The sequence below is a fragment of the Ursus americanus genome, chromosome 4 (assembly GCF_024610735.1).
Source record: "Ursus americanus isolate L20-20 chromosome 4, mUrsAme1.1.p, whole genome shotgun sequence".
NCBI classification, from domain to species: Eukaryota; Metazoa; Chordata; class Mammalia; order Carnivora; family Ursidae; genus Ursus; species Ursus americanus.
Genome location: NC_142130.1, coordinates 17,402,769 through 17,416,474, shown reverse-complemented (window position 1 = coordinate 17,416,474; position 13,706 = coordinate 17,402,769). Strand labels below are relative to the sequence as shown.

Sequence of the window (13,706 nt, the reverse complement as noted above, 5' to 3'; positions counted from 1 at the left end):
CTGGCTCTTTACTAGGTGCCCCACTAAGACACCCTGCAGCCATTCCCCGTCCCCTGAACAAGGACAGTAGGGCTTTGCTAACACAGACCTCTGCTGCTCCAGGCACAGGACAAAAAAGCAAGTCCCCTCTCAATTTCCCATAATTCTCCTTAGCCTCCTGGACTGACCAGGAAACCTTGACCGAGAACACAGAGCTTCCTTCTGGGAGTAGGGAAGAGAAATATCTTTAATTCATCAATTCACATACTCCCCGACAGCATATTTTCAACAAGTATTTACTGTTTATGGAGCAGCTACTATTTATAGGAGACACCAAGGATACAGCAGTGAATCCAGCAAGGAGGAGGAAACCTAAATTAATGTTTCAATAAATTAACCTTCCTCGCTCATTAATGCAAAACCCAGTCTAAGAGTGCTATTTATGTTCCGAAGCGTTCATAACAATTACTTCATTATTGTTTTCAGCCCACAATATTCTTGGGGGCTTCTTGGTTGACACCCTCAACCACACATGAACCTCTGAGAGACAGCTTTTCTAGATTTTGTGTCTTCCCGAAATGGCGAGTGGAGCACAGCCTCCTGTGAGAGGCAGTGTCGTGCAGTGGTTACGAACATGGCCCAGAAGCATCAGCTGTCCCACTTGCCAGCTATGTGGTGTCCAGCAAGTTAATTAGCTCTCTGTGCCTCAATGTCGTGGACTCGATGATAATACCTACTTCACGGGTTGTTGGAAAGCCAAAGTGAGTTAGAGTCTCTAAAGGACTTGAAGCGGCTTCTGGCGTGTAGTGAGCCCTGGTATTACTACTGTGTGATGATAAGGGGCTGGGGCTCCTCCTGAGGACCCATGGTGATGGAGAAAAAATGGAAAGCAGCTGAGCTGTATAGATCATAAGTGCTGAGTGAAGGCCAAAGTGTCGCTAGAGAACAGTGGTTTTCAAACATGGCTGCTTTTCAAAATCACCGAAAGAGCTTTTCAAACATTTAAGGCCCAGGCCCTACCTCTAGAAATTCTTTAACTGCTCTAGAGTGGGGCCCAGGCCTGCTCCAGTAATTCCCACAGAAGCCGAGGGTGAGCATCCCTACAGGAGAGCAATCAGACACGGATAAAAGGCGATAAAAGGGCGGAGGGGGGCTTCACTCCACAAGCCTCCCTCCGCCTGCTCCCCAAGGTCTGGCTGCCTTAGCAGTGCAGTCCCTCGTCCTGCAGTCTAGAGACATCCTTAGGGCACACATCACCTCTCAGGCCCTGGGCCAGCTACAGGGGAGCACAAGGGTTACCAGACAAAATCCGACTCTCATGGATTTTACACAGTGTAGCAGAAAGATAGACAAGAAAATAAGCAATTACGTGGAGAAAAATCACCAACACCACGACTGCTCATGGAGAGAGGTCGGAAACAACTACAGTATGTACTTATTAGGAAATCCCTGGGAAAGAATGAGGTGGATCTCTCAATACCCAGTGTGGACCCTCTCCAAGATAGAGTGTTGAACAGAGAAAAATAAGCTACAGAATAGCATACCATATAAGTTTCAAAAAATTTTGAAACACTTTACTATCTCAGGTACATAAATACATATGCAACTGAAAAGGAGGAGTTCTAGAAATTTACCTCTTATTTTCCATGATGGCTTTTTTCAAAAAGCATGCATTTAGTTTTTGTGAAATTAAAAATGAGTAACATTTTTTAAAACTGCAGCAGACTCTTGGTGGGGCTGGTCTATCTGGAATATTTGCATTTAGCTAAGATGTATATCACGTTGCCTGTTAATTGTAACAAACCAGTCGGCATTATCAAACACGATTCTATCTAAGCAAGGATTTAGCAGCGCAAGTCCTGAGGAAATGGGACACAAGACAAATGTGTGCTAATAGAAGGAAAGCAAAGGAAAGAGAATTCAGCCTGAGGATCTGCTGTGTCTGTAAGGAAAGGGCCTAGCAGCCGACTCCCACCTCTGCAGCTTGCAGTCTTACCTGAGGTTAGTCCTCCTAACAAGCTGGAAGCTTGACTATCTCAGTTCCTAGGTGGAAGCTTCGAATGGAGATTCTCCTTCTTAGCTGCATATTAGAATCTGCTGGGGGAAACTTACTACAATATCAGTGCCTGGAACCATGACCAATTAAAGTAAGATCTTTGGGAGGCTGGGCCGGGCTTTGGTTTTAACAGGACCAGGGCTGAGATGCACTCTTGGAAGAACCATGCCTGCGTGCTCACACACATTTTGGCACCATCCCAGTTTGGGCAACATCATGCTTGCAAAGTACTCCCAAAATAACATCCTTTGCAGATGCTTCTTAAACTCTAGGGAAATATGAGAAAAGGAAAAATACTTGGATTTTTGTGTTCTGTGATTCCAATAGTATAACACCATGTGTTTGGTTTATTTCAGGCTCGACTGACCAAAGAACAGCGCTGGGGAAGTGCATTACTTTCCAGAAACCACTCCTTAGAAGAAGAATTTGAAAGGGCAAAAGCAGCAGTAGAGGTAACTTTTTTTTTTAATTATTTTTCTGTTTCATGTTTCTGGAAGTAGAATTCAAAAACTGAAACTTGAGCAGGATACATATGAAACAAGTCTAACTTTATAGACATGAAATAACCATGATAATGATTGTTAGAATGGATTTGTTACCAGAGAACTTTTGACTTGCCACCAGGGCTGATTAATAGATGCTAAATCCTGTGCCAACTCTGTGATAGATTAGCAATCTGTCTGGAGTCCTGGGTCAGAAAGATCTGAGCCTCGTCTGGGTGCAATGATGAATCTGTGCTATGCTTTGCCATGCCCTCTGTGAGGCCAGCGTTCATGCCTGACGTTTTTTATCTCTCTAGCATCTAACATAATGCCTGAAACACAAAAGGTCGTGCTGTTCCTGAAATACACATTTTCCTCAGTGGGATAAAAAGCATGGCTGAGATATTGTAGCCAATGAATAGCCCATCCTAACTTCAGCCATAAATGTTTACTGTTAACAGTGTCCAAAACAACGACAATGTTGATAAATCAAATGAAATACTTAATTTGAACATTAAGTTCCTTATTTAGCCTTCCAATAAGATTCCTTCCAGGTTGGAATCACAAAGGGTGCATCGCAGATTTCATCTATGATTCTCATCAAAACGCTGCTAGATTGCTATTTCAGAGCGGAGGTTTTCACCAAACCCAAGGATGGACTTGTTAGGACCTCCATTTCTATCACTGATAGGAAATCTTGAAGATTGAAAGTACTCCTATGATACGATTCATTTATGTGGCTGTCTTACCACTAGGATTTAGATAAAATTACTTTACTATGAGCAGTCTTTCAGGAGCTCCATACTTGAAGTGCAATTAAATCATATTTGCAGTTTCATAGTAAAAGGGCTCTTTAAATTCTAGGAAATAATTCTAGCCATAATTTCATATCATCATTCAGCAATCCAGTAAGAGAACAGCTTTATCTCATCACAATACAACCCACCCAAATTTCTCTTTTCATTTTATCCCTTTTTAGTTTAAAAAATCAATGCATTAGTGTTCTTGAATGTAATCAACTGATATATTTGATTGAGACCAGCTGAGTTCAATCAACTTGTTCAACTACACGGAGCCAGTACCTGAATTTATCTTAAATGTAGATTTTTCCAGACTTCAGAGCTAATTTAAATTCATCTTTTGAACTCCTACTATGTGTAGCTCACTGAATTATCACTAACTAGAAGATGATTGAGAATCATAGAATCTTGAATCAGTAGATATCAGAATTTATCTGGTCCCAGAAACACAATGGGTTCAATCTCAGAAGACTTAATTACAAAGTAACGTATCAACAAGGAAAAAATTATTCATTTATCTGTGTGTGTGTATGTGTGTATGTATACATATATTCATAAAATCATTTAATCTTGATTTTGGTGGAGGCCTTAGAAGTCATCTATCCCAACCAGGCATATAAAATAAAATTAATTTTATTTTCAAACGTACTTGATAAATTATTTATTCAAACCTACCCTGTTTTTACTTGAATACTTCAAATTAGTGGCACCTTCTTTTCAAAAAGACCTGCTTCCATTTTGGACAGTCCTAACTATTAAAAAGCTCTTCCCTATATTATGCTGAAATTGGCCTACTAGCAACTTCCAGTTTTCCTTAGTCTTGGCTTTGCTGTCTCTGGAACAAGGCAGAATTAGTTTAATCCCTTCGCTACATGATGCCCACCTGACCCCACCAAGCCTTGGTTCTCCCGGGAATTGAGAGACTGATTTGTTATTCCAACTTATCACTACATGACAACATACGTTTCATGAACCAATATAGGTTTCGGTTCCACACTTAGAATCCTCGGAGGCTGTAAGTTACTTCAAGTAGTCCTTCATTCAGCAAACAATACTGGCTGTCTGCACGTGCTGACTGCTGCCCCAGGTACTAGAGACAAGGAAACGAGCCAGCCCCAACTAGCTGTCTAATAGCGTGGACCAGAGGACCAGCTTGGACAAATCACTTGCTCTACCTACTTTATTTCCTCATCTTTAAGATGAGGGGCTTGCATTTCTAATATATACTAAAACCCTATGAGTTTATGGCTTCAAGTGAAATGAATAGAAGTACGGGATTCTCAGCAAATCAGAAAATTGTAAACAAATTGGCTCGTCGGCAAACCTGGAACTGAGAAGCTTCCTTAGGGAATGAAGGAGGAAGTTGCTGACCAGAAGGTAAGAACAGATATGGAGAAAAAAGGCAGGGGGTAGAGGGGAGTATTTCACTAAGCTGATGGGAAATCAGACCTACAAAACTGCACATGTTTGTGGACTATTTACTTCCCAACATTATTCTTATCCAAGGGGATGATGTAATTCCCAGTAGAAGATAGGATGAAATGCATCCAAGCACACATGCCTTTGACCCAGCCACTCCTTATAATTTATCCTAGAGAAATAATCAGGGAAGCTTACAATATTTTTTTAAACAGTGAAAATTTGGAAACAGCCTAAGTGTCACATACTAGAGAATTAGCTAAATTATATCTCTCTAGGAAAATGCTGTGTAACCATTAAAAACTACATTATGGAACAATATTTAAGATCATGTAAAAATGTCTGGTGATGATTGGAATAAGAATGTATTTACTGACAGTCTTACAATATGGTCCCCACTTTGTGAAATGATAATGGCATAGTACCTACCGTGTTAACACTACATATGGTGTGCCAGTCAGGAGCGTTATATGGGTGATCTTATTTAATCCTCATAGTAGCCCTGTGAAGAGGGTAACACTACTATTCCCATTTTAAAGAGATTTCAGTTATGTGCCATTTTATAAGCAATTAAGATCGACTGAAAAATGAGTAACACTCATTTAGCAAGTTTCAAAGCCATGATTTTTACCCGGATTCCGGAGCCCGTGTTCTGAATCACTGCACTATATGAGCATGAAGAAAATCTGTGCCCAAATGTCGGCAGTAGTTATATCAGGTGGCTGGCTTTGGAGTGGTCTTACTGCTTCCATTCGTTATCTGTATTTTCCAAATGTTCCATCATAAACATGTATTATGCTGGTAATCAAGGAAAGCGGGTAAGTTATAGACACTGTAGTGGGATATAAAATACTTAGAAGAACTCAAAGTGCCTCATTCTTCATTTCAAAACAAGAACGGTGCTGCAGATTGGCCTCATTAGAGACGGTTCTAAACCCCAGTGAGATCCGGATGAAAATCATGGAGCATGGCGAGTTTTTCCAAAGCCTCTTGCTTATATTTTTATATCATCTGATTCCAGTATTCCTTCTATTTCACATTTTATTCCATTTTTAAAGTCCTATTTGTTTTTTCTTTTGGTCATCATGCTGCCTCTTGACTTGACACCTTGTCCCCTTTCCAGTTCCTTCTTCTCCTCAGTTCCCTCATGAGCCCCAAGGGCACTGTAATTCTCTCTTGTCCTCTCACAGGACAGTCTCCTCGCCCACTGTCCCTGCTCTGTCTTCCGCAGGGACACGCTTCCCCCAGATCTTCATGTGGCAGGTTCCTTCTTGTCATCCAAATTTTAGCTTGAGTGCCACTGCTCCAGAAAAGCTGAACCTGACCACCCAGTTGCTATCATCACACCTAGAGTTCTTTCATCCTTATATTTATCACTGGGTCTTTTCTTGTTTGTTTTTATTATTGGTTTGTTGTCTGTCTTTTTCTTTAAAATGTAACCTCTGTAAGAAAAGGGGCTTTGTCTCTTATTTATCACTGTACCCCAATATCTAGAACAATATCGGGTACCTCGTGAGTATTCAGTAAATATTTGTTGAATTAATGGATGGCTGGACGATTGTTAATCACCTAATGTGGGTGATTAACTTTCTACCTGTTGTTGCATATAGCACCATATCACCTCCTCATATCATCTAGTATTTACATTTTCATGGTTGATGAGAACAGTTCTCTCTGCATCATACGGATTTCTGCCAGGGGCTACGTGGAGATGTCCTCTGTGGTCGTCTTGGTCTCAATGTCAGTCAGTGAGACATATTTATAACAATGCAGGTAGCACCCACCAGTCCTCGCCACAGAATAATATTGGACAGGTTTTATATTTTACATGGCATGAACTAGTTTTTACATGTACTGCGTAATCCCTGACAATATACAATCCAACTAATGTTTGAGCTAAAATGCCCTAAAATACAGTCTCTTCTGTGAGAGAAAAGACAGCAAATGCCACCTGCACATTTATCGCCTGCCTTAACTGAGCTGGGAACCTGTGGATGTGAAGGCTGCCATCTCTCAGGCTCAAGTTGAACTGTTAGATCTAGTGAGGCTTTGTCGGGGGCGGGGGGGGGGGGGGGGCTTTGTCTCTATATCTTACATTTTATTGAAAAATCACCAAAAATTCATCTCTGCTTTAAGTATTGTAATTTTAGGATAAAGAACCAAATATTCCCATTCTAGGCTTTAAAAAAATATCTCCCCTGAATAAGGAAGGAAAGGAGCTTACTCTGTGCTTCCCGTTGGATTTTCTTTCTAGCCAGCATCCTAAATGTTCCGTCAGCTACAACGGGTCCCTAGGAAGGAGGCACAAGGAGTCTCAGAATTGAGAAGCAGGGAACGAGCCCTGGGAGCTCAGTGAGGCCCGAAGCTGCCTCCCAGGAATGGAGGTCCCTAGAGAGAACTGTGTTGCATCTGTGGAGGAGAGAGAAGGTCACGTGGGCAGTCAGCACACCTGCAACCACACACGAAAAATACATCCTTTATCACCGTTAGCAAGGAAGGAAAAAGCCAGCATCTCGTAGTATTGTATTTAGCTAGTTAGTCTCTCTAGGTGCCTCAGCCTTCAAATTAACTGGATTTAGCAACAAATTTATCAGATATGTTTAAGCTCCTTCTATGGGTTGGGTGCTAGGAATAGAAAATTGAATAAGACAGCCTCTGCCGTTATAGAGCTGCAAGAATCACTGGAATACGCATGCAGCTCAGGGGATCACGCAAGTAGAGCTTGTCATATGATTTCGTTACTATGGCTTTACATGGCCCTCTCCACACTCGACTTTGACCTCTTCGCAGGCAGGACCGTGTTGCATCCTTCTTTGTGCTCTCAGCACCTTTCAGAGTCTGGTGCACAGTAGGGCTCCACAAATGTTTGCCAGATAAATAAAGGGGCAAAGTAGGAATTGATTCCTCCAATGCATCTATTCCACGAACATCTCTTCTTTAATGGGTGCTTAAGAAATATCACAAACTTCCTAACAGAAAGAAGAGGAACTTGTGTCCCTGGAACCGAAGTCATGTTTTGCTTGGCTCCAGTACTATTATAATGCTTGCGGTGTGCGTTTTAATTGATGTTTTCACGCCTCTACTTATACCCTAAGTGTGAGCAAATTTTGAAAAAGAATAATGAAGTATGTGAATGAAGAAAAATGAAGATGCACGGACAAAGGGAAGTACAGAGGTCAAAAGCAAGAGAAAGAGCAGGAAGTGTAATTTTAAATCCTTTTGGCTAGTTGAGTCTATTAAATTCTACTAAATCCTCTAAATTCTAGAGCTCTGGTTTCTCCCCAGACCCCGATTCTCTTCCTGTTGAGCCTCATTGGTGAAAATATCCACAAATTCTTTGATATTCCCTTCAAAATATGGAGCTTAGTTCTCCTCCCCTTGAGTGAGGGCTGGGTTTAGTGATTCACTTTTAATAAATAGAATAAAGTGGGGGCACCTGGGTGGTGCAGTCAGTTGAGTGTCCGACTCTTGGTTTTGGCTCAGGTCATGATCTCAGAGTCGTGAGATCGAGCCCCACTCCAGCTCCATGCTCAGCATGGAGTCTGCTTAAGTTTCTCTTTCCCTCTCCTTCTGCCCCTGTCCCCCTGTGCACTCATGCACTGTCCATCTCTCGCCCTCTCTCTCTCTCTAATAAGTAAATAAATCTTTGAAAAAATAAACAGAATAAGTGGAAGTCATGATGTGTAATTTTAAAGATTAGGTCATAAAAGGTACTATGGCCTCCTCCTTGCTCTCTCTCTCGGCTCACTTGTTCTGGAGGAAATCCAGCTGCCATGTCATGAGAACCCTTAGCAGGTGAGGAACCACACATTCTACCAACAGCCAGTGAGGGCCTGAGGCCTCCTGTCAACAGCCATTTGTGTGAGCCATCTTGTAAGTGGGTCCCTTGCAAACCCCATTAAGTCTTGAGATGACTGCAGTCCCAGCCAGCAGCTTAATTCCAACCTCAGGAGAGACCCCAAATAAGAATCACCCAGCTAAGCTATTCCCAAATTCCTGACCCTCAGAAATTGTATGACATAGTAAATGTTTGGTTTTTTTTTTTTTTTTAAGTTGCTACGTGTTGGGGTAATTTGCTAAGGGGATAGATAATTATTGCATCGTTCTACTCCTCCAAGCCCATTCTATTCCATACTCTCTGCCTCATCTCCATTCCCAAAGCATTTCAGTCCTTCAAAAATGGAAGGATTACCCTTGTAGCATAGAAAGAAGGCGTTCATTCAACCTAGAATGTAGTCTTTTAAACTACCCCCTCCCATTTCTACCAGTCCTCAACTGATCTTCTCTGATCCCCAAAGGAGTATGAAAAAAGACCTTTTTGTGACAGTCCACATTCCTTAGGGGCATATTCATTCCTTCACCAAGGTCTTGCCTTTTCTTCTTCACAGTAGACCTCCCTTTATGACAAGCAGCATTTTTCCATTTCTATGTCTTATCACAAAGGACACAGCCCTCAAGATAACTTCTCTTCAGACTTTGGGCTAACTTTCCTCCAGCAATGCTTTATGATAAATCACAGGCAAATTGGTAATTACTGTTTAAGAACATGAGTAGTAAAAGACTTTAATGCTAACTAGCATTCCTCATTCTAGAAACATGGCTGACCTTCTTTATCTCTCTGCTAGTTTAACTAGGATTTGCCATATTCAAAACAACTCAACAGCTAAGTCCAGGTCTAGTGATGTAAGCTAAAAAGTTCTTTCCATATAGAAGTTTTGTTTTTACTTTGAAGTTATTCTGTGTGTAGGTACCATAGATCTGATAGGCACCTCCGAATTAGTAAATGACTGAAAGAAATTGGAGACTGTTCTCAAACTGCTGTTTTATTAATATAAAATTATGTAAAATATTGCTGACTTGGGTGCCCTCCCACCATGAAGACGACCTGCCTCTACCACCCCCTCGTACTTCCTTGTGCTTTGTATGACAGTGTCACTTCTTTGAAGTCTGCAGAAGAGATTAATGGATCAAACACCACTTAAATCATTCTGACTTAGAGTCAATATCCAGAAAAGAGAAAATCTTTTGAAAATATCCGAAAGCATTGTTTGGGCAACAATGAAGGAATCTTGAGATTAACTGCCAGGGTACAGATTCCCTAACGCCTACAATGTCACGTTAGCTAACAGGCTTCCCATGTTAAACTGCAGATAGATTACACAGAAGTTAGATGTATTCTGCAAACTTGTTGTACTATGCATTGGGGAACTGGTGAAAGTTCCTTTTTTTCTCATACTGACTCAATTTCCTTTCATTTTAAGCAAACAGAAGTTGATTTCCAAAGCAATATGAAGCATAGATAAGAATTATTGCAGAGTGGCTTGTGATAAACCCTCATAGGTGATACAGATGAAAGTATAATGACATGTAAGATGGTCTTAAATCAATTTATGGGTAAATGATCTATTTAAAGGAAGAGGGTAATTTAGAATCTGGCTCTAATTTTTTAAAGTTAGTGCCATGGGGAGTTACCATATTCTTTCACTGTTCCTTTATATCCTCTGTGTAAATACTAAACTAATAAAAATCTTGAACTTGACACATTCTAACAAAACTTCAGTTCTCCACCGATCCACCGATTGGTCTTCTAGACCATCATATTTGTAAACGAGCTCCAGACCAAAAAGTAGCTTGGATACATTCCCCTAACTTCAAATCAGGGAAGTATAGGATCTGCATTCTGGGCATGTTCTCATCAACATTTACTGAGCAAATTAGTGCAAAAGAAAGTGAACGTGAAAAGATAGAAACTCCATCTGAGCCAGCCTTGAGCAATTACAGACTGCTCTGTGCTCTGTGCATTGACAAGACCTGGACAATAAATTTATCCCTTCTGCTTCAAAGAGATTCTCTAAAGATCAGTGAGACTATAGTTGAAAGTAATTTAAACCATTTGTTGGAAGGCTCTGTACCCAGGAATCACGTGTTAAACTTCCATGAAAAGGTGAGGTAGCATAATAATGTACGTGGGAAAAGTCTCAAATTGGATGTGGGTCCTTGTTCTAATCACGCCAATATCTTACCATTTGGGCCTCAGCTTTCTCATCAGTAAAATAAGAGGTTTGAATTATATTGAGGTTTTATGTACTCGGTGTATAAGATTAGGTGGAAAATGGATGAGCATTTTAATAATTGTGCATTTATTTTAATATGTATTAGAAAAGTATAACTAGAACTTCAAAAGTAATGATTTCATGGACATAATTTAGGCAAGGCTAGAATAGACTTTGCCTATTTAAGTAAAAGAACTGTATCGATTACAAGACATATTAAGTAAGTAATGACACAATACAGAAATGACAGACTGTAGTTATGATCAAATGACTCAAGTTTAAGAAATACTGGGATTGATGATTGTGAGGCCCAGTATTAGTTAGGGTAATACTAATAGCTGTAAAATATTCCCCAAAATGCAGTTGTGCAAACAAAATAGTTTATTTCTTCTGTTAAAAATTAAAGTGCCTGACTAGTATAGGCAGCTCCATGCCATCATCAGAGACCCAGGCTCCTTGCAGCCCCTTTCTCCCCAGTTCCTTAGGGTGTTACCCTCACCTGCATGGTCAAAGCCAAGTTGCAAGTGTCTTCATGCTCCACCCCTGACCAGGGGGAAGAGACTTTGGAGGAGGCAGACCCACCTTCCTAAAAGCTCCAGCCCAGATCTCATCCACTCACATTCCATTAGCTGAAGCTGAGTCAGACACATTTCATCACCACCACCTCCCATTCCCCAAACTGCAAAGGAGGCTGGGAAATGGCCACAGTTCTATCACCACAGAAGAAAGGAGAGGGTGTTTTGACTCATAGCTAGCAGTCTCTGCCACAGGTACCTTCCCGTTCTGATATTTGTAGGAAAATTCAAACATCTCTCCCTCTTCTCTCTCTGTCCCTCTGCCGTTGTCTCTCTGTCTGTTTCTCTCCCTTCCTCCCTCTCTCCTGCTCCCTTTCTTTCTCTCTCTCTCTTCTGAATTTCTTTTACTTTTAGTAGTAGTCATTAAATAACTTTCTAAGAACTTTATTTCTGTAAGAAGAATAATGTAATTCTGTTTCTCTGGAATATTTAAAACCCCATCTCTTGAATAACAGTGCTGCCCCATATAAACCAATCATCAGTATTCTATAAAATGTCCTGTAATATTGAATATTACTATTCCCAGTTGATTGAAAAGGAGTAAAAATAAGATCTGTCGGTTAAAATCTTCTTTTTGTCAAATAATGGAAGTCAGGGATTAAAATAGGTCTGTCTTTAGTTCTATATTTAAGTCAGGAGAGCTATCTGCCCATTTGGGTTTTGAAAGACTTTTTATAAAATAAAATCTAAATACGGAACGATGAGAGACATCTCTTTTCTGGTGACAGTTAAGCTGCGCGTTGATTTAGTAAGTAGAACAACAAACACAGAACCACACCGAGTTCGGGGGGTCGGTCAACTCGCTGTGGGCAAAGCGACATCCTGGATTTCTTTTATTCATTTGACTAAAGCATATGAGATATCATATAATGTTGGGTACATAGTTGATGTTCAGTAAATAAATACCTGCTGCTGGTGACACCTGGATGACTCAGTCAGTTATGTGTCTGCCTTTGGCTCAGGTCATGATTCCAGGGTTCCGGGATCAAGCCCCACGTCAGGCTTTCTGCTCAGTGGAGAGCCTGCTTCTCCCTTTCCCTCTGCCCTTCCCCCCGCCCTACTCATGCTCTCTCTCTCTCACTCTATCTCAAATAAATAAATAAATAAAATCATTATAAATAAATAAATACATACATACACACATATCTCCTATTGATTAAGAAAGCAACTCTTTTCTATGAAGGTAGCCAGTTCTATCTCTTCTATCTAACTGATCAATCATCAGTCTCTTAGATCTTGCATTAGTCATGGGTTCTCCAAAGTAACAGAATCAGTAGGATACATAAAGATAAAGGAAGAGAGAATGATTTATTATAAAGAATTGGCTCCCACCCTTATGGAAGCTAAGTCCCACAATCTGCTGTCTGCAAGCTGGAGACCCAGGAGCTCTGGTGGTGGAGTTCCAGTCCAAATCCCAAGACCTAGAGACCAGGAGAGCTGATGGTGTAAGTCCCATCTGAGAACAGGAGAAGACTAATGTCCCAGCTCATTCAGACAAGCAGAGGGGAGGAACTCTCCCTTTCTTGGCCTTTTTGTTCTATTCGGAGGCTCAGCAGATTAGATGATGCCCATCCACAGAAAAGACCCCCGACAGCCATCTGCCTCACTTAGTCTTCCAATTCAAATGCTAATCTCACCTAGAAACACCCTCACAGACACACCCAGAAATAATGTTTAACCAAGTATTTGGGCACGCCATGACCAGGTCAAGTTGACACATAAAATTAGGCATCACAGATCTTAATGATGGTCCCAGAGTTCCCCAATCTTCTCTGGAACCTCTGTTACTATCCTATGAGAGATGTCACAGGCCACGTTAGAGTTTGTACCTGTACCAGGGATTCATAGGGCCCACTCCATCGCTTAGAGAAGGAGCTGAATTCAGGGATGCAAAGAACTTACCCAAGCACGCACTGCAGATGACTGGCAGGCAGAACTAGAACCCACATTTACATATTCCCTTGGAGCTATTTTTTTCGCTGCCCTTGGAGCTATTGATAGAGGAGGAAATTATTAATTCAGATAGGAAACAATACTAAAAATTAATTGAACTTGAAATTGGGTTTGGAGATGTATTTTTCCTTACATCAGATTTCTTTTATTAATATATTGATTTGAATTTATATTAAAACTACTTGTTATTCTTTGAAATACACACCAGCCCCTGACAAGGGCAGCCACCTTGAATAGACCAAGAGGGCTGGAGGCATGGACACAGAGTGAGTAAAAGGCAGACAGGTGTTAAGACAGAGCTCGTGGTGGAGGTGTTAACACATACCCGAGCCACATCCAGATAATTAGAGATGAATTTGATTTCCTGTGAAATGCTGAATTGCATGATG

General features: G+C 40.9%; 1 protein-coding gene across 1 annotated transcript in view; it reads left to right on the top strand.

Annotated features, from left to right (window-relative positions):
• Positions 1–13,706, top strand: part of PEX5L (peroxisomal biogenesis factor 5 like) — a 162,404-nt gene that overhangs the window by 97,075 nt on the left and 51,623 nt on the right. Inside the window, exon 8 of the mRNA XM_045788711.2 lies at positions 2,392–2,487. Coding sequence (XP_045644667.2) covers positions 2,392–2,487 — 96 coding nt within the window. The remainder of the gene's footprint in view (positions 1–2,391; positions 2,488–13,706) is intronic.